Genomic DNA, 23,749 nt, shown 5'->3' on the forward strand with positions numbered 1-23,749 from the left:
GGGTCCAGCTGGGTCAGCATTCAGATGGGACACCTCTGAAGAACAGCTACGTGCTGCAGGACGTGGTGTTGGCTAGTCAATAGGTTCACCGCAGAACTGGTGCCTCAGTATAATGCTCTGTACTACCTGAAGTCATTCGGGCAAATTGTACAGCTAAGCACCTCACCACTTGGATGCACATGGCTCTTTCCACAAGCACAACCCATGATGTCCTGGGCAAATTCCAGCTTTGGGTACTCTATTATGTGTTACAGTAATGTCTACAAGCCCCACTCATGGGCCAGGAGCCAATTCATCCTGGCCCCCGCATCCTCTCTGCAGTTTCAGTTGGATACAAGATTGTAGAATAAAGGTACAAGAGCTAGCAATCCTTGTGCTTCAGAGCAGAAGCTGAAAATGAATTCCAGACGGCTCTCATCAACTATTCTGCTCCCCTCTCAGTCACTGAATAACTTGGAGATTACACCTTCCTCTGAAGCATCCAGCATCAGCCACTATCTGAGACAGGATGCTGGACTACTGATCTATTCCTACAGAGTAAGGGGTAGGAAAGATGGTCTAGTGGACAGGGTGCTGGACTGACATTTAGTAGACCTGAGTTTGATTCCCAGCTCAGCCTCATGTGACTTCTGGAAAGTCACTTATAATCTGCTCTGGACAAGGGAGAAAATACTTCCCAACCCGATGTGGGTATAGTGAGGACAACAAAGACCTCTAATAATTGTGGGGTGCTCAGATACTAACTTCTATATACAGAAAAGTAAGCAGTAGTCCCTGAGCAGCATCAAGCATCATATTTTCCTTCCTCAGATGTACCCTGAGCTGGGAGCAGAACTTCTGTGAGGTTCTCCCCTCCTGTCAGGCAAGGATGCATTTTCTCTTTTGAATGAGCAGCCGTCTCTGCTCCAACCCCTCTCCCACCTGTTCCATGGAAGCCTTCAGACCACGATCCCACAGTTGCTTAGCAATCTCACTGTGACCTAGAAATTCCTACCTGTGTTTCCTGATGTTGGCTCAATGATCGTGTCCCCATGTTTCAAAATGCCAGCTCTTTCTGCATCCTCCACCATCCTCAGGCTAATTCGATCCTTCACGCTCCCCCCAGCATTAAAGTACTCACACTTTGCCACTGGAAACAGAATAGTCAAACAAATGTGTGTTTAAAAAAAAAAAAAAAAAAAAAAGGGCACTACAGCATTCACCAGAGGAATTCGGACTCCTTACTTAGATCCAAAACCACTCCAGCTAAGATCATTTTTTCCCAGTTAAACACCCCCCACCTCCCAACAAGACAAAGGGAAAAGCAGCCCACAGTACAGTGGAGAAGTCAGCATTTCCAGTGTCTTTGGCCAATTTGATAAAGTTCTTGGCACATTTCACAGCTGGCCACAGGAACAAGCAGCTCCACACCATGTCAGTTTCATCTTAATCACTGGGTCTCTCCTTTTGTCCTCTTTTCTCTGCTTGTTACACCGGGGCAGAGGATCAGAAAGCATTAAAAGCCCATGTGTAGCTCAACTCAGGAGAGGGGGAGTGAGGACAGGTTAGGGTGCTCTACCAGTACCAGGTGGAATTTTTTAAAATAGGCCATTCCCTTGCCAATTGTTCCCTACTGAATTTTCCACCTCTTGGGAGCTTGATCTAACTGTTAAGAAGTCCACGCTTTCATTTTATCACGTCTCCAAGTTTCAGCCCTTTGGACAACAGTAAACAGAATCTCTTAATCGTCTTCCGTGAGGATCCCCTCCACGTACTTTTACACTATTACCATGCAGCAATCATTGTTTAGTTAAGCTACGCAGACTGTAGTTTGTTCTTTTAAATCTTTCCTAAAAAGTCAGTCGCTACAACCATTTCATCATTTGCACTGCTCTTTGGGGACTATTCTGCAGCCTCATTCCGAAGGGCCCAGTGGCAACACCGAGAGCTGGTTGAAAGTTTCATTTGAAACTTTTTTGACCAAAAATGGCTTTTTAATCAAAAGGGAAATGTCATCTGAAAATGTCCATTTTTGATGTGTAGCGTGTGTGGTTTGCTTTTTGTTTTGTTTATGCGCACGAGCGCGGGTGGAAGAGGAGGTAGAGGTAATCAAAACACAGAAACCCAAAAACTGAAGAATTTTCTTCTTTTTTTTTGGCAACTGAAAAACATTCATTTTTGTCAACCTCTTCACAGGAACAAAAAGCATTTCCCAACCAGCTCTCATGAACACTGTTAAATAGGGTGATCCAGATTTCTGAAGATACACCTCTAGCACAACATCTGAAGATACATCTCTAACTTCTGTCTGCAGCAGGTACTCACAGAGTTCACACTTGAGTCCAAAGAACTTTCCGATCTTGTTGATTTGTACCAGAGGAGTATCACCGATTTTCTTCAGAATGTTTGGCAGGATGTTTGGAGACTTTGACCTAATGCACACACGCACAGACACATCAATCAGTTCTTGGCAGTAACACTGGGAGGTCACATGCTTATTTTGGATGTTCTTTTTAAACATACAGAAGTTCACAACAGAAAGGACTTTCTAAGACAGCAAAACCCTGATCCAAAACTTTTGGAGTAATCAGACATCAGTGAAATGGTGTGGATAGCACAAGGTACATGCATATTTACCTCACGCATCATGTAGTTCAGTGGTTTTCAAACTTTTTTTCTGGGGACCTAGTTGAAGCTGGGGATGAGAGGTTTGGGGTGTAGGAGGGGCTCAGGGCTGGGACAGAGGGTTGGGGTACAGGGGTGAAGGCTCTGGCCTGGGGCAGGGGGTTGGGGTGTGGGAGGGGGCTCTGGCCTGGGGCAGGGGGTTGGGGTGTGGGAGGGGGTCAGGACTCTGGGCTGGGGATGAGGGGTTTGGGGTGCAGGAAGGGCTCCGGGTTTGGGGAGGCTCAGGGCTGGGGCAGGGGTGCGGGAAGGGGTCAGGGCTCTGGACTGGAGGTGCAGGCTCTGGAATGGGGCCAGGGATGAGGGGTTTGGGGTGCAGGAAGGGGTTCAAGGTTTGGGGGGGGCTCAGGGCTGGGGATTGGGGCACGGGGTTGGGGCACGGACTTATCTCTGGTAGCTCCCGGTCAGCGGCGCAGCCGGGGTGCAAAGGCAGGCTTCCTGCCAGTCCTGGCACCACAGGCTGTGTTGCGCCCCGGAAGCAACCAGCAGCAGGTCTGGTTCCTAGGTGGAGGCGCCCCCCCCAATCTGGACTGCGGAGTCGGTGCTCAAGGCGGGGCAGTGCGCAGAGCCCTGGGGCCCCCCTGCTTAGAAGCCAGACCCACTGCTGGCTGTTTCTGGGGTGCGGTGTGGTGTCAAAACAGGTAGGAACTAGCCTGCCTTAGCTGGGTAGCACCGCCGATGGGACTTTTAACATCCTGGTCAGTGGTGCTGACCAGAGGAACCCAATGCCTGACATGCCGCGACCCAGTACTGAGTCACAACCCCAAAACACTGAAAAACGCTGATGTAGTTTATTGTTATCATTACCAACCACTTAATTTAATTATTCACCTGATCAGGGCAACTGCTTAATAGGTTACTTAGCATGAGTTAACTCTGGGTACGTCTACACTGGCAAGTTTCTGCGCCACAAATTATACCACTTTTATTAAAACAATCCCATTGTTCCATTGGCATCCTACTACATTGCCAGCTGCTTTTCAACTGAAGTGGTGGGGGGGGGGGGGGCAGAGTGTGTGTGTGTGTGTGTAGGGGGGGAAGACGGTGTGTTTTGGGGGACAGAGAGTGTGTCAACACGCTGTCTTGGTCAGACAGCGGCAGGAAGCAACCAGTCCTGAGGCAGGGGGAGGAGGAAACCACGACATCAGCCCCATCTCCCTCCCTAGGCTCTCTGCACATCAAAAATCAATCAATCAATCTCTCTCTCTCTCTCTCTCACACACACACACCCTACCTGCCTCTGGGCATGGCTACACTTGCAGATGTAGAGTGCTTTGAGTTAAACCAGCCTTCGTAGAGCACAGTAGGGAAAGCGCTGCAATCTGTCCACACTGACAGCTGCAAGCGCACTGGCATGGCCACATTAGCAGCTCTTGCAACGGTCACAGAGAGCAGTGCATTGTGGGAGCTATCCCAGCATGCAAGTGGCTGCAACGTGCTTTTCAAATGAGGGGGGTGGGGTGGAGTGTGACAGAGTGTGTATGTGGGGGGGGGGGGGGGAGAGTGGGTTTTTGGGGGGCTCCGGCGGATCAAAGCAAGTTTGATATAACGTGGTTTCACCTATAACGCGGTAAGATTTGTTGGCTCCCGAGGACAGCGTTATATCGGGGTAGAGGTGTGTATATAATATAGTCTTTTGTCTGGTGAAAAAAAGTTCCCTGGAACCTAACCCCCTCATTTACATTAATTCTTATGGGGAAATTGGATTTGCTTAACATCGTTTCACTTAAAGTCGCATTTTTCAGGAACATAACTACAACGTTAAGTGAGGAGTTACTATAATGGTTGCTTTGTCTCAGAGCAGATAAGCATGCCGGCTGTCAGAAACAGAGCTTTCAAAGGGCATATCCGCATTCCTGCAGTGATTCCAAAACAATGACAAGAGTGGCCACTTGACGTAAGGGGATTATGGGACGTTTCTGGAGGCTGATCAGAGCGCAGTAATGCAACACTCATTCACACTGATGCCCAGCCGTTTCAGCCAATGCGCACCAAGTGTTAATCTTCTCGCTGAGGTGGAGTACCAGGAGCGCTCTAGCCCTGGAGTCAGAGCTCTCTACGTGTCTTGCCAGTGTGGATGGGTAGTGAGCTAGGGCGCCCGGGGCTGCTTTAATGTGCTCTAACTCGCAAGTGTAGCCAAGCCCTCTGTGTTCAACAGCACGAGCATTCCACATTATTGGTTTACTGTGTGTCCCGGAGCAGATCAGCACAGCACGCAAGGGCGGTCAGAAACGGTGCTTTGAAAGGGGAGGGGCACCTGTCTCCAGGGCAGCCCGCTTGAGGCATTATGGGACAGCTCCGGAGGCCAATTACAGCGCAGAAAGCAATTAAGCATCTACACTGGCAATAGAGTGCTGGAGCCTCTGTGCAAATAGCCTTACGACTCTCGACGAGGTGGTTTTTTTGCCGTGCTGCAACTGAGGAGTTTCTGTGCAAAGTGGCTTGGCAGTGTGTACACGTCTGCAGTTTGAGCACAAAAAGCTGCTTTACTGCGAAGAAACTTGTCAGTGTAGACAAGCCCTCTGGCTTATGCAGCTTCACATCAGCTTCTTTAAGCAAAAGGTTAATGTGAAGGGAATGTTTGTACATTGTTAGCAATGTTCTTTGTTTAGAAGAGTTGGAAATCTTATTAAACATCAAGAACAGGCCGTTTAGCTTGGAAGGGGTATTGTTAATTTTAAGGAAAGAGGTGAAAAGGAGTTCTCTGCATCTCAAATTAGTAATGAGGGGGAGCAGGGAGGGAATTTATAAGATTTCAGACGTTTTCTCCTTCTAGCAGATATGGGCTACAATAAAAAGCATATTCACTGGAGAGATACACAGGGGGAGGGAGATAAAGAATGATTCCCAGGTCAAAGGCAAGAACTACAAAGCTGCGATCCACAGCCTGCTATGCTCTCACCATCTGAAGTAGGTTAACATAAATTTCAGCCCTTCCAGGAAAAATGAACGCGTCAGTCATTTCTATATGTGCATGCACATATAATCTCCATCAATGCCATGACTGCTCCAAACCATGGTTTGTCAACAAAAGCAGACTGGAAATAGTCAGACTAGATCAGTGATTTTCAACCAGTCGTCCACGGACCCCTAGAGGTCTGCAGACTATGTTTAAGGGGTCTGAGAAAGGTTATTGTTACCATAGAACAGTGGTTTTTCAACCTCGGGACTGCAGACTATGTCAAAGATTTCCAAAGGTCTGTGCACCTCCATTTGAAATTTTTGTAGGGGTCCGTAAATGAAAAAAGTTTGAAAACCACTGAACTAGATGATCTAATGTTCCTTTCTGGCTGTATGAATCTATGAAATGCTGAGCACAGATTAATGCTGCAATTACAGGCAGGTGTGACCAAATTCCTGGTGAATTTATTCATTTCTTGCCTGCATTTTTTGGGAGGGAGGTTTAAATAGCGCCATTTAGGGAAGATGAAAGTGAATGTGTAAATACGAGAAAGCAAAAAGAACTGTCAAACACAAAAGATGTCTTCTTGACCCCATTAAAGTCAATGGGAGTTTGCCTCTTTTATAAAACATAAGCTAGGTTTAAACATATTAATTTAGCTTGCAACTGTAAATTACAGGTATCGGATACAAAAGTGTCCATATGCAAAATCATGCCAATTTAACTAATACAGCTAAAAAAATTCACACCTTTAGTTAAACCCATGCAGTGCTCTGAGGGGACAAAGTCTTGGTTAACACTGAAAGGCAACAAGGAAAGAAAGGTATCACTTACGAAGTGGGGTGATAATGAGGGGATTCAGAGGGGAGTTTCCCTGGCTCCCAGGTACATTTGCTAGGGGTGTCAGGTCGGATCCACTTTCTCTCCTCACTGATGTTACCGGGCTCCTTCTCCAGGCCTCCATTCAGCACACATTTAGCAGAGAAGTGAGGGCAGGAACCGTTGTCCATCTCTGCTTCTGGAGGAACTGAAGGCATCGTGTCTTTGAAAAGGAAAGAAGAACCTGCCATTATTCAGACTCACTTTGAGCATCCTCTGAGAAGTAAAAGGATTACCTCAAAGCCACGACATATGCAGCAAACTACTTTAAACCCTATTTTGTTATGATGTTACAGATTATTATGGAGGCAACCGAACATAAGAGCAATGTAGGCTTACACCACATACTGCTACTGTCTTGCCTTCATTATGACACACAAAGCTGAAGTCTTCTGGAATCTTCTGCTTTCCCCATCTGTTCACCCCATCAGAGGAGGGGCTCAGTCTCACGCTGTTCTAGTATCAAGTTCCAGTGAGACAGCATAGCCTAGCAGTCTAAACATGCAGCTGGAGCCAGGAACTTCTGAGATCTAATAACGGCTGTTGCTAACTCTTTGGGGGGCTTGGGCAATCACTTAGCATCAGAGGCTTAGGCTATGTCTACCCTAGGACTTATGTCGGCAAAACTTGTGTCGCTCAGGGGTGCAAATAGCACACCTCCCCGAGCAACGTAAGTGTTGCTGAGTTAAGCGGCAGTGTGCACAGTGCTATGTCAGAGACCGACCTTCTCCCCCTGACTCAGCTACTGCCACTCGTGGAGGTGGTTTTATTGTGTCGATGGGAGAGCTCTCTCCTGTCGGCACAGAGCAGCTACACGAGCGATCTTCCAGCCGCGCCGCTGCTTCAATACAGCTGTGCCGCTGTAGGCTCACTAGTGTAGACATGGCCTTAGTTTCCCTATGTATGAAAAAATAACATACAAGGGTCTTTTAAGGACTGGTTAGGGTTTGTGCAGCACTGGGACGACAGTAAGCTTTACGATCGTGGTTCAAGCTGTGAAGGGCTTATAACTGAAATGGGAAGTTGGGCTCGGCTTTGGTGCAGCACTTGAGTGGCAAAATTTGTGACCACATCCTGTGCAATGACAACGGCATGAAGACAGGCTGGTATTAATTAGAAGATGCCCACAGTTTACAGAAGGCAGTCTCCAAAAATCAAGAGACGAGACTGATCAAGCAGTAGAGTCTCCCCCCAATAAAAAACAAACAGCCCACCACCACTTTCTACCCCTAAAAGAGCTAGGATCTCCCCATCCCAAGCAGATGGCTGGCAGATTTATACCCCACTGGATGATCAGACAGCAGTGCTGACTGCCTCTAGACAGAGCTCAATTTAATGTGGCTGTGCTCTGGGCAGAGGAGAAGGGGGCAGGGAATGGTCATGTTAGAGAGGCAGTTTGTTTCACCACTAGGCAGGAGAGATCCTCAAAGGGTGGGTGAAAGTGAGAGAGAGCTGCCATAGAAGAACTGGTCTGGCAAAAACTCAGAAACACCCCTGAAAATTCTGCCTCTGGGGAGGGCAGGGGAGCGGGCACCCGCCCTCTCTGGAGCAAGGCAATGAGGGAAACTAACCTGGATGTGGGGAGAAACGTTAACAAAATCCACAAAGAAAAAATAAAGTCTGGAGGTGAATTACTTCCAACACCGAGCTCCACAGGAAAGAGCGGCAGGCTCGCAGGGCTGGTTTTATGAAGGTTTATTTCTGACTAGATTTCCTGTGAGAGTCACTCTCACCAATAGGGAATATGGAGTCAGCTCCATGCAGATGGTTAACAGGTCTTATTTTAGGTCATGTGTCTACAACCCCCCCTCTCCCCCAACACACACAGAGTGACACAGCTTTTTGGGGGAGGGTAGCTGAATCCGTGTCTTTTCCAAAGGCATTCTCATGGGACGGGACATAAGAAACCCCATTGCTTGAACATATCGATTTTAAAAGGATTATAAACCCACTACATTTGATGGGCATAACAGGTTTGTCTTTTGCTCTGGAAGTTATTTTCGAGAGACGTGCTGAAACCAGACCCTCAAACCTCTTTAAATTTCTGGAGGGTGAAGAGAATCAGATCCCAATTGCCAGATCCAGATTTCTCTCAGTTACGATTTTGGTTCCAAATCAGAATGGCTTGAGAAAGCCATTCCTGTGACACTGCATCTCACAATGGCAGGAATCTCACAACAGCAACTAATCCTACGAAACTTTGGACCCAGCAAATCTAAACCCTGATTCGGCTTTAAATTTGACCACCACCCTAAAACTAATTTGGATCAAAGCACTCTTCTTCATTTTATCTCCATTATTTCCCTCTAGACCCATGCCCAAATCTCTGCCCAGGATAAACCTAGAAAGATAACATTTGTCAGTGGATTCTAGGGTGTGCATCTGTATTAGGGTGTCATTCAGCACGGAAGGTAAATAATTCAGAAGAATCAATTAGTCAATATGCTCTTCAGGTTTATTTGTCTTATCTTCATTCACTGCGTTAGGCCATAATGCATTAGCCATCTGCAAGGGTAGAATACTGGCAGCAAACAAAACTGTTGGAAAAGCTTCATGGGACATTCTCTAACGCAGACTCATTTTTCACTTCTACAGAGACAGGCTCAAACCTCAGATAAAGTCACTCACACATCAGTGACTGGCCAAGATTTTAAAAAGTGACTAGTTATTTTTGGGTGCCCATCTTGAGACACCTTGAAAGGGCTTGAGATTTTCCAGAAGTGCAGAGTACCCACCTTCTAAAACAGTTCCTTTAAGTTGTCTCAAATTGGCCACCCAAAACCTATTAGTTAGTTGGAAAATTTTGGCCAGTGTGTTTATTGGTGTCAAAACCACTGCAGGCTCTGCTCTGCAGAAGCCCTGGCCTTGGGAGAGAGGGTGGTGCGCCTCGACCAGGACCTCACTGGCAGAGCAATGCAGGAAAGGTTGGACAACAGCTGGCCATAATATGCCTGGCTTTATCCCCTCACTTTCACAAACACCCCTCAGCATAATTAATCTGGCTGAAGTGCAGGCCAACGGGATACGCATCCTGAAAATAAAATATTGTGCATATGAACACTTTTTTCAGTCATAAGAAAGATATTCTAATTCTGCATTTAAGCCAAATTATGTCCTGACAAACCATAAAGCCCCACTGACTTCAAGGCAGGGCAGAATTTGGCCCTTTCAAAAAAAATGTAAACTAATTATGCTAGACAAATAGTAGCTCCTGTGAGGGGCAACACACACACAGCTGTTCAGATACCTTTGTCCATGTTCTGCTGCATTTTTCTTATTTTGTTTACAATTTAAATGGATTTTAGACTTTAACAAGGTTGCTAAGTTTTCTGCTGATATTATGCCCAAGATTAAAAGCTCTCCCACTTCATTTCTCAGAAACTCATTGTATCTCTTTGGGACTTTAAGCTTAAAATAGAAGCCTCCCAGTTTGCCATGTTCCTAAGCATAGATTTAATCCAAGAGAAATTTGATCCCCCTCCAGGAATCTTATTACTATTCGTCAAAGTAGAATCTTTTCCTCCTGGGCTTCAGGGTACTGTGGTTAAAATATCCCACCATTAAGCCTTCCGTACTGGGCATAAGATACTGCAAAACAAAGTGGACAATGTCACAACCCAATGGCCCCCTCCCCTTAGGGAGTCCCCTGGGAAGGTAGATCAGCACTGCATATTGCTAACGCTGTCGCAATCATCGCAAAGCATTTTGGGAAGGGTTAAAGGTGTGTGAGTGGAGAGTGGAAGATTCCTTTGCAGGAGTACGAGAGGCCGAGACGGGGGGGGGAAGAAAGAAGAAAGCAGAGAACGGGTTAACTCAACACTGCAGCTAGCAAGCTCAGTCCGAAGATAAGAAGCTGACTCCAGCCCAAGGCCAGCTGCTACCTACCAAGACAGAAGGGGCGGGGGGGGGGAGGGGGAGTCCAACCCCCCCAGCCCAGCCGTGAGAAAGGAAAGTTGCTGAACAAAATGCAGGGGCTAGCAAAAGGAGCAAAACGGCGAAGGCCAGCCAGGAACAAACAGAACTGTCTCATGCCCTGAAACCGGTGTGTTTTGGGGAAAGTTGAAGAGACCACAGAAAGCCGGTTTGGACTGGCACAAAGAGCACCAGGAGCAGAGTTCCCTGAACACCCCCCCCCCCCCCCAAGGAGCCCAGGACTTAATACTCTCCCGAAAGCTGAAGCAACTCAGAGAGCACAGCAGATCCTTGGACAGCCTGGGCCCAGGACAGCACTCCCATCCACCTTTCCCCCCCACCCCCTTCTTCTGACGTTACACCCAGACTTGGCCAGTCTGGGTAGTGCGGGTGTGAGTATGAAAGTGGGTTAGGGCTTGGGGCATTAATGCTTTCTTTCTTCCCCTGAGTGACATGGGAGTGTTCCCAGCACTCTCAGCTGTTATTTTATTATTTTATCAATAAAGCTTTAAAATTTAGACACTTGGTGTGCCTTGTCATCTCCTCCCCAAAAAAGATCCTGTGGCCTCAGCCTGATCAACTGTGGCCTCAGGCAGATTGGTAACGAAAACCTGGCACAACAGGACTGGTAAATAGGATTAGTAACAGTTGTGCAGGAGGGATATCAGATAAATCTGGAAATTCTGTTAAACAGCGGCTGAAGGATTCCCTAATATGGGAGAACAAATGAAGCCCTCTTATATTACTGCTTGCCAGGATCCTGCCACACTGCCCTTACTGATAGGGTATCGGGGCAGTTGACTACACCTGTCTCTTCCTCCCCCAGCCCAGCTGCTCAATGCTCACTTGGATCCAGGCCAAGCCTACGCTACAAAGGTTGGTTGACTCAAGTTATGTCAGCATACAGCCGCTGACTTTTGTCTACCGCTCAGGCACATGGATGAGCAGGTGCTTGCATCAGAGCTACACAGTCTCACCATGAGTGCCTGTGTTGATGCAGAATGTGTCGCACCACGTGTAGGTATCTTAGTAGACCCCATGCTACTTTCCAGCTCACTGCTGTGTGAGATACCGGCAATTCACCCAGGGATCCAGTTCCCACCTTGCCACTTTCTCCATCCCATACTACTTGTGCCTTTTTAAAAACACCACAGCCCCTCACACCGCTTTTCAGGCTCTACCAGATCTCTGACAGAACCATAGACCCTGCACAGCTCAGCACAATTCTCACAAGCGTTGCTAATACAGGAGGTACAATTTGCCAGCGTTATAAATGTCCAAATCATTGTAATTTATTTATGTAGGGTCTTGTTTTTGCAGACTCAATAATAAAAATTTACAGTTGTACGGTGGTGCCTCTGGCCCCCACAGATCCCTCTGGTGCTCACTGCATCTCCCAGCCCCCACATTGCTTCCCTGGGCTCTGCTGCTTCCCCACCATTGCCCTGAACTCCCTTCCATAGCCTCACACCCCAGACTCACCCTGCTCTTTGCCTCTGGATCACGGCACTAGGTAAGGCCGGCCCCATGGCTGAATCTGGGGGGAGGGGAAGAGCTGAAGCCCACCCCCAGGGTCCCATGGCTGAAGCCCGACCCTGGATACTGCAGGGAGGAGCCACTGCTTTGCCCCTCCCCCATCTCTGCCCAGAAGGCTGTCATGGCTGCAGGAAAATTCCCTGGGGCCACATGCAGCCCCGGTGGCTGCACTTGAAAAATGCTGGCTTTTAAGACCATTTTAACAGTCAGCCACAGTTAGGGTGACCAGATGTGTCGAGTTTATAGGGACAGTCCCAATTTTTGGGTCTTTTTTTAAAATATAGGCTCCTATTACCCTCCCACCCCCATCCCAATTTTTCCACACTTGCTGTCTGGTGACCCTAGCCACAGTAGTGTTATGTTGCTTATTGTGTCTCATGTGTACTTATTTGCTTGTACTCAGTATGGGTGGGTTTTCACCTCCTGCTATGTATTCTGTAATGCTTGGGGTAGGCTAAGCAAGATACCGAGTTTCCAGAAATGCAACTTCATTGTGTGCAAAGAAACAGGCAACAAAATCAAAGAACAAATAAATACAAGATTAACAACCTTTTATCAACACTAACTGGGTGAACTGTACTTTAACCCCCCAGTAAAAATGGAATTAAAAAGTAAACATTCACATCCGTGTATGTAAAACCCAATACAGTGTAGTAAGTTATGGCAACACATGCACGGACCGGTTTTCACAGCTCCGTGTATGTGTAGCTACTGCGCTCTTTGTTGTCCCCTGTTCTGTGGAGTGCTAGGGGTAAGGAGGTACACCATGCTGCCACCTGGTGTGTTAGGGGTATAGGGAGCAGTGACCATGGAGTTCTCAGAGGACTGGAAAGGCTGCTGAGTTCAGGGTCTTTGGGCATGAAGGCGAGTAATGGAACATTGAGTTTGTTGCCTGAGTAATCCCATTATACCCTGGTGCATTTTCCAGTGTGCCTCTTGGCCCTTTTGCTTCTCCTGCAGTAACCACTCTCTCCATTCCCAGACCTTTTCCGTGGTCATGGGGCCTCTCCAAGCCCTGCGTTCACTGTTTGAGGCCATAGAGGATTGGAGGATCTCGCAGAACAGATCCTCCTAATCCTCTTCTTGCTCCTCCTGTTGAGGGTCAGACGTTCAGCAGGTGCAGAGGGGCACCCCTCGAGGCCACCACGCCTCATGCTGCTGCTGAAAACAGAAAAATGCACCATTAGATTTGCAACCACCACAGAAAAGGGAAAAGTGTCAGAACTCCTTTCCCTTACTCCCATAAATACCTTTAGAAACACTAATTGTCACTTCAGCTTTGGAGCTTATCACTACAGCACCATTCTGCAGCTCAAACCATAGTCAGTATGGCCTAGTGGGTGGGAGGGGGAGGGAAGAGAGGAGAAGAGGACTGTGAAAACTATAAAATGTTGGGCTCCCCTACCTGGTATAGGTACAAGGAAAGTGCTGAGTGTGCTGGCAATACTTTCCACAGGCCGCAGCAATCTGGGTGGATATTAACTCATGAGGCACAAAGGGAGAGAACCCAGCTGCTAGCAGCATCCCAAAGCTGCCCGTGGGCTCCAAGCCTGTTTTCGCCTGGCACCATTGCAGTACTCATCACAGAGTGGCATGGAAAGTCTCCTATCTTAGTAGAAGAAACAAGGCTGCCATCCCTAGAAATCTTTGGGAAAGGACTGTAAAGTGTCTCCATGGAAGTTTCATTGAGATCTCTCAAGAGACTAAAACAGACAACCCTATACAGATAAAGTACTCTGCCTGGGCTCCCTGCCTAGCTCAACAAGCCAAAGAATTGAAAAGCAGATGCCAACTACCTCTGTTTGTTCTATCTCTACTCGAGCACAGGACACTGATCTGAAGGGGACTGCATAATCCAACTGCCATAACAGTGTTTTTGAATTTATTCCCTATTCCCATTACATTAGGGAAGAAAGCCTTCAAAAGGGAGTGCCTTTGTTCTAAGATTGCAGATGGGATGGATGCCATTTCTAAATGGGGAAGAAGGGCACAGAGGGAGGGAGGTGAAGTTTTGGGCAATGAAAAGCAAAAAAAGTGAAAACAAAAAGGAAAAATGCACACAGGCACTTACCAAACTCCCTTCTCCTTCACCAGCAGGTTCATCCATGCGTGTATAGAGGGGCTGGTTCGACTCTGGCCAAGTTTCAGACAATTCCTGGCTTGCAGCATGCTTTGAGTCCACCGTCGCATCTTTATGTCCCCATCCATCCACCTCCTGCTGGCAGGAGTTTCCACCTTGGGCTCCTGCAAAGTGACCATAGTGGTCTGCAGGGTGAAGTATGGCATGCAGGTCAATGTAGAAGCAACTGGCCTGCAGGACAGCACCAGATTTGTTGCTGCCCTCTCTGGCCTTCTGGAAACCATGACGAAGTTTCTTTGCTTTCACGGAACCCTGCTGCTCGTCCCTGTTTCAGCATCCCCCTGCATGATTGGCGCACAGAGATCAATACTTCTGTGGCTGTTCAGTAGCTGTGCTTACGCAGCCTCTTCTCCCCAGTCCAAGGGGTTCCATGATGTTTTGCCTGCTTTAGCAGCTAAGGAGCTCTGCATGGTTGGACACCCACAAAGGTGAGCTGGTAGGTGTGCTCACCAAGGCAGGCCATCAGGAAACAGCGTTTCAAAAACCTAAAGGGGCTGCGGGGGGGGGGGGGGGGGGGGGGCGGGGGGCGGCAGCAGGTTTTGGGTTTCTAGGACTCCTGGGCAATGGAGTTCAAAACTGTGACCAGAACAACCACTTTTGCAGGAACAGGGGTATTGTGGGACAGCTACTGAAGGACTCACAAAGTCAACACAAAAATACAGCAGCTACACTCGCACTGGGTCAGCCTAAATAGGATGACCACAGCTCTACATCACACAGGGAGGTGGTGTTATTGTTAGGGTGTCCATCCCATCCCTTGACTCCCTTATGTCATTGATTTGTCACATGGGTAAGGGAAGGCCAAATCAAACCTTTGCAGAGCAGCACTAAGCAATGTAACTGTTGGTTAAACCTTGTTTTCAGTGTAGAATTCAGCCTAAAGAAACGTAGCTTTTTAATAAGCTAGCCACACACTAAAAAAAAGGTTCTCCTTTTGTGTTGTCCTAAGACTGCAATGAATTGCACATCTGAAATAAAAATCATGGATATGGCTTCTTCTTTGAGACTTTGCTGAATATTGATCATGTTTTAACAGGCACTCGTAACACAGGTAAGGAGATGCTAGGACATCCATTCCTATCTTTAATGTAGCAGTGAAAAGATTATTTTCCTCGTGTAAACAGATCTGGACAGATTAACAGAATCAATATTTAGTTGGTTTCTGCAATGTTAAGCTTCAAATTAACTTTAATTTCAATTGCACATGTACACGGTTATTAACGGATTTTAAAACAGATGTATTCAAATGTATTAAAACTGATAATTACCATTTTAAACCTTAAAATTGCAGCTTGTGATAACTGCATTGTATACTTGAGGGCAACAGAAATGAACACCCAAGGAAAAAATACACAATATGCTAAGGGAAATTATATTTCTCTAAAATGTTGTTTAAAATAAAGTGTTGTCCCTTATTTTTCATGTGGTTTCCCCCTATTTACATCCAACAAAGGTGGATACACAGTTATTGTGTTGCTGTAACAAGGTGCTTACATTGGCAGGAGACAAATTTTGGTGTAAATACATGCACAACTAGGATGACACAAGTTGCTTACGCCCACCAAACTTTGCAGGGCAGAGTGGGCCCCAGCAATCAGGGCCGTCCCTAGCTATTCTGGGGCCCTACGGAGCCCCCCCACTGAGGGGGGGGCAGGCCTCTGCAGGGGTGAGAGCGGGGGGGCTGTCCCCGGCCTCCATGGGTGGGCGGGCCCCAGGCCTGCGGGGGGGGACGGGGGACGCTGGCTTGGGGGGCAGGGGGGAACCACCCCCCAGCACTCACCGGCAGCACGGCTGGGGCAGGGTCTGCACTTCCCACCGCCAGTGAGTGCAGGCCGGGCCATGCTGCAGTCCTCAGGGGAGAGGGGGCGGGGCTGGGGCGGAGGCTCTGGGGAGGGGGCGGGGCTGGAGCAGCACACAGCTGTGCAGGGCACAGCTGCGTACTTTGCGTATGGGTAAGGACAGCCCTGCCAGCAATGAGAGCAGGGGAAGACAGATTTTCTGTTTATAGTTCTTTACCCCAGTGGCCTGAAGGAAAAGCTGCAGTCCTGCTGGGGGCTACCAAATGTAGGTGTTATGAGAAGCACAGCACTGAGCAGCCCTACAAACTTCTCCTCCAATGGAGCAATCTGGACAAAACTCCACAAGGAAAAGCAAAAGCTAGCAGAAATGCTCCCCCTTTTGCTCCTTCCCCATGGGAGGGGCCATCAAGCTCAACTATGTTATGGAAGAGAACTGTTGAGAGTTCTTCTCACTTGTAAGCTAGTGCCGCCTGCATGTATACAAAATGAACGTCTCCAGTGTTAGAAGGCAAAATCCAAAAAGGGACTCCATGCTTTATAAGCTAGTCTAAGCATATACACCTCTACCTTGTTATAACGCTATCCTCAGGAGCCAAAAGGATCTTACCGCGATATAGGTGAAACCGCATTATATCGAACTTGCTTTGATCTACCAGAATGCGCAGTCCTGCACTCCCGGAGCGCTGCTTTACCGCGTTATATCCGAATTCGTGTTATATAGGGTCGCATTATATCGAGGTAGAGGTGTATATGAAGTTAAACAGTTGGCTGGACTTCAAGAAAGTATGAGGGCACGATTGGGATTTTTCCATGCCTTCATAGCTGTACGTTCGGCAACTAGAAAAAGTATCTGGCTTAAGTCTTTGAAAGTGTCCAAGCTTTTTCTTAATATTTTTACGACTACTTCCATGTTTGCACAGCACTTAAGCACAATGGGGCCCAATCCTGATCAGGGTCCCTTGGTGCCACTATAATATAAACAGACACATGCTATGTATCTAGAGATGATATTCATTTAATAAACTGGAGAGCCACGAGACAGTGGAACCATGTAATGATTCTAAAATTTTATGCTAAATTTTATTGATCATGCACCACTGATGAAAACCTGCCTTCAGTGCACTAATCCATCTCCCTGAAGCGGATTCTAACACTCCAAGCCTTTAAGCAGTTTTAAATAGTCACCATTAATCCTCTCCTGAGTCCTGAGATACCAATCCATAATATCATGACAGTTTTGGTATAGTAAATTTATTTTAGAGGTTTTTATGACTTCCTCTGAGGCACATGCAGGTATACATATGATCGATAAAACAGTTGGCGTCTATGTACAGACACGAGATTATGGGTCTACAGAATTTAAGTTGACGTGTGTTTACAAAGCACACCCAGTGAGAACACTGTTCTGGCACAGCCAATACCTTTTTAATATTCAAACAAGGAAGAAGGCAGAGAGAGTTTTGCCCAACAGGAAGGGATTTGGTTATTTTATTAGTGATGATACCACGTGCTTCTGTAAGAGGGTCAGTTATGAACCTGATACTTACCACCACTGCCTTAAACTTCTTGCTTCAGGGGTCTCCAAAACAGATTGTTCTCCTGAAACAAAAAATGAGAAAAAAAAATGGTTTTGAAAGACTCTTCTTAAAGAGAAAGAACAAACTTTCTTTGTGTGCACAATATTGAAACAAGTAATGCCATCTTTGAAAAGTGCCATTTGGCTGGCTGCAGTGGGTAAAGAACAGAAAGGTTGTATATTGTAGCAATAAACGGCAAAGAGACAGCTTCCATGATTGGGCTGTGATTTGCAAAGGCCCCTTGAGCAATGGCTATGCAAGGGGAAGGCAGTAGCCTGGTCTCTAGCAGGAACTCTGGACCAATTCCGATTTTTCAGTCTGCGCATAAAGCTTTTAAGCCTTGTTGCTATATCCCTTCCAGGTGTACAAAGAGTGATATGCTTGAATATTTGCTACAGAAGAGCTTGTATCTATGTGCTGGACAAAAAGTATATTAGCAGCCTGCTGCCCCCATTGAAACAGGGTTGTAAGCACAGGTGCTGGAACTAGGGGTGCTGTCGCACCTCTTGGCTTGAAGTGGTTTTCTTCATTTACAGGGTTTACAGTTTGGTTCAATGGCTCTCAGCACCCCCACTATAAAAATCGGTCCAACACCCCTGGTTGTGAGGAAGGCCATTCTCTCAGAGACACCCCCTACTCATGGAGAGATCCATTATCGCCTCCCTCAAGACCATCTTCCCCTGGATATTCCCCCCTCACAATACCTACTTACCTACCATCAAACGTACACTTCCTCTCTAGACACATCAGATACCCCTATGAACTCTCATCATCTCCTTTGCTAAAGAACCAGAAACCTCTGCTTCATTTCCTCTCTGTACTACTGACCGGTAGACGCCACACATATCTACCACCAATAGCCTAGCTTTGTCAGCAGGGCTGTCTCTCTTTTTAAACCAGTTGTTAGAAAGTTCCATAGGGAGAGCTATATTTGCTGGAACAGCCTAATTTTGAGCTTCTCTCCTACTCGGGGTATAAAGAAAGAGGAAGCCATTTTAAAGATTGAGTTTTAAACAACATTTAAAGACGGGACTATATTTTTTTTTTTTTAAAAAAGAGGAAGAATACCAAGGTAGAATTAATTATCATAGCTGCCAATTTTTTTATCCTGGCACATAATATTGTTTCTAAAAAGACCCTGCACACAAAAGAATGCGGTGTTGGTATTGAGCAAGGACACAACCACAAGCCCCCCCCCCCCCCCAAGGATTTAATAGTTACTGGGCCTGGTTCTAAAAATTTTTTTAAAAAGCACTAAGTACCCCATATCTATGTGCTACCAGTACCACACCGTCCACACACGGACACAGAGGCCTTGATCGCCATAGCAGAGAATCAGCCTCTATTACTGCCGAACCATCTAGTGCTCTGAGAATCAACTTTTCCGGGGTGACACTCTAAGAGATTGTGGAACAGCCCCTTATGCTAGAAAGAGAACAACTTCTTCATATAGTCCCCAATAGATATGGAAGAACACTAACCAGCAGTAGTTAGGCTTGCTGTGATGTATAAATATTCTATGGGGGGAGGGAGGGGAAGAGTCAAGCTTGGTTTGAACTCTTTACACAGAAAAGCCAAGGATCAGTTCCTTATAAGCATCAATTATGTTAATGAGCCTGCAATCATGCACTCTATACCAGCAAGACACTGAATTTACACTCAGACTGGCTCAAGGCTAATTCCGACATGCAAATTCAGCAAAACATAGGGCAGGACAGCTTTAGGTCCTCTTGTCCAGATTCATCCCAGGGCTATACACTGTACTAGCTTTTGTGCTGGTAGGAAGTATTTTGAGAATGTGGGCAAGGTGGTGGCAAAGTTACAGGAGCAGAAAGCTTCAGTTCCACCCGGGGACCAATGAATAGTTGGCAGGACTAGCAAGAGTGAGACATGGACAGGGCAGCAAGGGAATACACGGATTTAGTGCGCCCCCACAGCAGCCTCTGCAGGGGAAATCCGAGTGCAACTTCATACTCCTTCTCCAGCAGAAAACCCAGAAGGAGGTCAGAAGCATCAGCAACACTTCCCTCTTTTGGGGTAAATCCCCAAACACAGACGTTTAGGCTGGCACAGGGCGTATGTAAAAAAAAATTACACCCCTTACCAGTTTGATTGAGTCAAAGGTAACTAAAAAAAGCCCATCCAATCTTTTCTATTACACACCCGAGTATACAAAACCAGAAACTAGAAAGCTAATTTATAGAAACATGTATAAAGATAAAAACTGTAGAAAAGCATTAGTCCCATATCTGCATTCACTGCTTTCTAGAGCAAGTGCATTCTATTCATTCATTGTATCCAGCCCTTTAAACTTGGGGAGATGGAGAACATATTTAAAAACAGATCTTCTGCTCACTCCTTTACTCTGAATTTTCTTCAGCTAGCAGCCTGCTCTGAACTGTGCTTTCCATATCAGTGCCAGACAGGCCAGTAGGGTGGCTCATGAGATTACTGGTGAGATCTCTAGGGCACCAGTTTGAGTCCCAACCACGTCCGCAGTGGCTAAAAGTTGTCACTGTGTGATCATTGGGATCTGGACTGAGATCACCAGTGTGACAACCATCCACATCCTAACTAGCACCTCCACGAGGAATTCAGACTGAAGGAAAACTCAAATGCCATTCTGTCTCTAGAGAAGGTCCCTACAGAACAGGGTTCAAGACCAGGCTAGGAAGCTGTTCCTGACACTGCCTGCACTGTACTTTCCCCCGCTGTACAAGAAGTCAGTTTCCAAGGCTATTTATCTGATGCAGTGTGCACATGTTAAACATTCGCAAAATTAAAAATAAATAAATCACACACATAGCATCTAATGTCACACCTGAAGCTAAGTTGTCCAAAAAAAAAAAAAAGACCCGTTTACGAGTGAGATCTGATGGAGATCTAAGGGCTGAATGCCAAGTAGAAGGGGGGATGCAGGACTCCATCGTGCCTTGTCTGGAGAATGGGACTATATTTCTCTACCACTTATCCTCGTTCTTGACTTGAGTTTGCTACAGAAAGGGGTGGGAGATGGAAAGAGAAATTTGATGTCAGTATCTAATGGCCCCAAACATTTGAGTCAGATCAGTTAGCAAGGCCTTTTTTCTCTCTCAGTTAAGAGATTACTTTTATTTTTAGCAGCATAACACAAGTTTGGTTTTCTATGCATTCTAACATCTATTTAAGGAATGATACAAGAATCAGCTGCAGCCATTTAGTATCTGCAAGTCATCAGGAGAGAAAATGCTTTGTCTGCTGATAAGTGCAACACAACTTATTAGTATAACATTACATGAATTCTGGAAGGGCCATCATTTTTCATTGCCTAGATCTTCAGAGGCAGGCACAAGTACTGCTGATACTGCAATTCTTAATCAATTTGTTCCTGGAGTGTTAGGGGTGGGATTCTCAAAAGCACTCTGAGCTGGCCTTACCCTGCTCTCATTGAAGTCAATGAAAAAACTTTATTTGACCTCAATGGGAGCAGAGTTAGGCCAACACAGAGTGCTTTTGGAAGTCACATTCTAGAAACAAAGCATGGAGAAGAGTGCTCTGGTTAAGAATGCACCCTTCTCCCAGAGCTAGAAGAAACTGTCCTGTTACATCCCAGGCAACAGCCAATCAGTGCCTCATGACACAGAAGAGATGACATGACTGTACTGTGGGTAGCGAAGCAGGAAAGCAGAGAAATCTGAGGCCTTATTAAACTAGTGTATAACTGTGGTTTTCCAAGGATCTTCTAAGCTTTCTGGTACTCTGATATTGCAGCAATTGGTGACTTATAAACACTCACAAGAGGCAAGCTCCGGAAGGACTCTAGGGCCATGACTCAGCATACGCTTAACCTTAAGCAAGTAGTCCAATTGAAGCCAAAGGGTCTACTCATGTGCTTTGCTGGAGTGCGGCCTACCTGAATTACACTATGGCTCTGTGGAAGAGGTACATCTCAAGAGAGGTACAGAGGAGCTTTTGGAGGATCCCAGAGTTCAAAGCTGTTCAGTCCAATTCTCTCGCAATAGTCTTATCCTATAGCTGAAGATGAATGCACCGGTGTTTCCCTGCATCAATATCATTCTTCCTCAGTGCTGAACGGATATATCCAAGTCCTCCTCTGTGGCTTGAAATAAAACCTATATTTTCCCCCTGCCCCTTTAACATTACCAGGATGTTAAAACTAGGATTGATGGCAAAGTAATGGTGAACACTGGATGCAAGACTACCCAGCGTAAGTTCAGCAAAATGTCCCATGTTAACACTGCACACAGATCTGGAGCTAGAGAGACTGGTGTACTGAGTAGTATCATGACTTCTCATGAAATTTGAGGGTGTGTCAGATCACCTTGCTGACTTATCTGTTTTTTGTTGTTGGTTTTTTATACCAGTCCAACAGATTTTCTGCATAGCAAGACTCCTGTATAGGGTTGCCAACCCTTCTGTCTGTAATCTGGAGATGGTAACTTTCATTATCCAATTCTGTATTTAAGTAGACTACTTTTGTTTATACTAAAAGCAGATCTGACCTTTCCTCCCCAGTGCATAAATATGTAGACATACTCTGCACTTCTATAATGCCCTTAATGTAGAGATCTCAGAGTACTTTACAAAGCTTAGGGAGGGAAGTATTATTCCTTCCATTGTACAAGTGGGGAAATGGACACAGAGAAGATTAAGTGACTCACCCAAGGTTACAGAGAGCCAGAAATAGAATTCTGATCTCAATCCCTAGTTCCACATGCAATTCACTAAACAACAGCTACTGTTCCAAGGTCCTATGCTACATCTCTTACTTGGGCAATATCTGTGATGAATGCTGGTGGAAAGGGGCACCTGTCCCTACTGAACAGAGTTGAAGTTAGCAGTTCTGGATTACCTGTTTCTTGCAGGAAAGCCTAAAAGTAAGGCACTCTCAGACCTAGTCGGCACACAAACTTGAGCTAGTTGGTTTAACTAAAGGTGTGATTTATAGTTACACCAGTGAAAATCCCTAGTTGGATATGCATATCTGTTTATATCTGGCTCTCCAGGTTTAAAAATGAAATTAAGTTTATCCACATTAAGTTGAATCAGCTTACCAGTTAAAAAAAAACAAAAAAACAAAACAAAACAAAAAAACCACCACAACACACCCAGAACAATCAGACTTAGTTAAACAAGTTTAAGTTTGCATAAAGAAAGCCTCAGATACAATAGGAACTTGATGCAAATACAGAGAAGTACGTCATAATGCTTCTCATGAAAACAGTTTAGATTAGCGGTAATGAGTGGACTAGCCAGAAAGTTAAACTAACTCGGCAGCACTGTTCTTTAAAAATGAGAGCAAAACATTTTTAGAGGCTCCCCTTACAAGTCATGTAGTATAGAGACATTTCTTGTAATCTAACACCTCAAGAAATTAAAATTATCAGGAGCCACTAAACACTGTATAACACCCTCAAGTTAGATTTTAAACATAAATTTCCTTAATGTGCTAAGCATAACAGACAATCACCTGTCTCCTTGGCAGAGAGACAACGCTGAAGCAAGCTTGCCAAAAAGCAGAGCTACATCATAACAAATCCACTGTAACAACTTCAAACCCATATTCAAACAAAAAAAACAGGATTTTGTCTTTTTATTTTTAGAGCAGTGCTGTTGCATCACCAAGGTGACAAACAGAAGCATTGAGTTACACACCTCCTTTTCCAACTCCACACACAATGATATGTGGTAAATTACAGACTTAAGAGTTGCTGAGTCACACTCAAAGGTAGAATTGTGGTAACCGAATCCCCCAAGCATTTGGATTAAAGCATATAAAACTTGTTCAAGCAACAGTATGCAACGATCTCATTAAACTTTGTGCATGGTGGGGTTTCTTAGTCCCGGAATTACTAGACTAAGCAACTCTGAGTTTTTTATAAAAAACACCTTCACCCAGCAGCACATGCTTGTTTCCCCACCCCAATTTCTCTCCCTCCATCTTGCCCCTCCCCCATTTTATTCTCATGATATATGAGGTCACCAGGCCCTTGTTTCACTCCCCTCACTACTCTGGAATTTCCTTCCCCTTATTGAGTGCTCAGTCCTGCATGGTGCTGAGCACTGACTCCAATTCACCAGAGTCCCATTGGCATAAATAGGACAATTACTTGGTTAAAGGTGAAGCACATGGTTAATTGCTTCATTGGATTAGGGCCAGCATGCTCAGCATCTTGCAGGACCAAGCCCTTAGAAAGATATAGGATATACAGAAAAAATGAGGGACTGTATTTATTTAAAAAGGGGGGATAATCAGATCTATTACTGGTCAATTCAATAGTGTTTTATTGGCATTATAATAATCATTTTTACTGTGGTAGCTCTCAGGGGCTCCAATCATATT

General features: G+C 45.9%; 1 protein-coding gene across 1 annotated transcript in view; it reads right to left on the reverse strand.

The window, feature by feature from the left end:
• The window catches only part of LOC135881752 (cystathionine beta-synthase-like), a 47,578-nt gene that overhangs the window by 21,626 nt on the left and 2,203 nt on the right, over window positions 1-23,749 (reverse strand). The window contains 4 exon segments of the mRNA XM_065408451.1: window positions 995-1,129; window positions 2,305-2,411; window positions 6,398-6,605; window positions 17,377-17,428. Of these exon segments, the coding sequence (XP_065264523.1) occupies window positions 995-1,129; window positions 2,305-2,411; window positions 6,398-6,605; window positions 17,377-17,428 (502 nt within the window).

Source organism: Emys orbicularis, chromosome 1 (genome assembly GCF_028017835.1).
Source record: "Emys orbicularis isolate rEmyOrb1 chromosome 1, rEmyOrb1.hap1, whole genome shotgun sequence".
Classification (NCBI taxonomy): Eukaryota; Metazoa; Chordata; order Testudines; family Emydidae; genus Emys; species Emys orbicularis.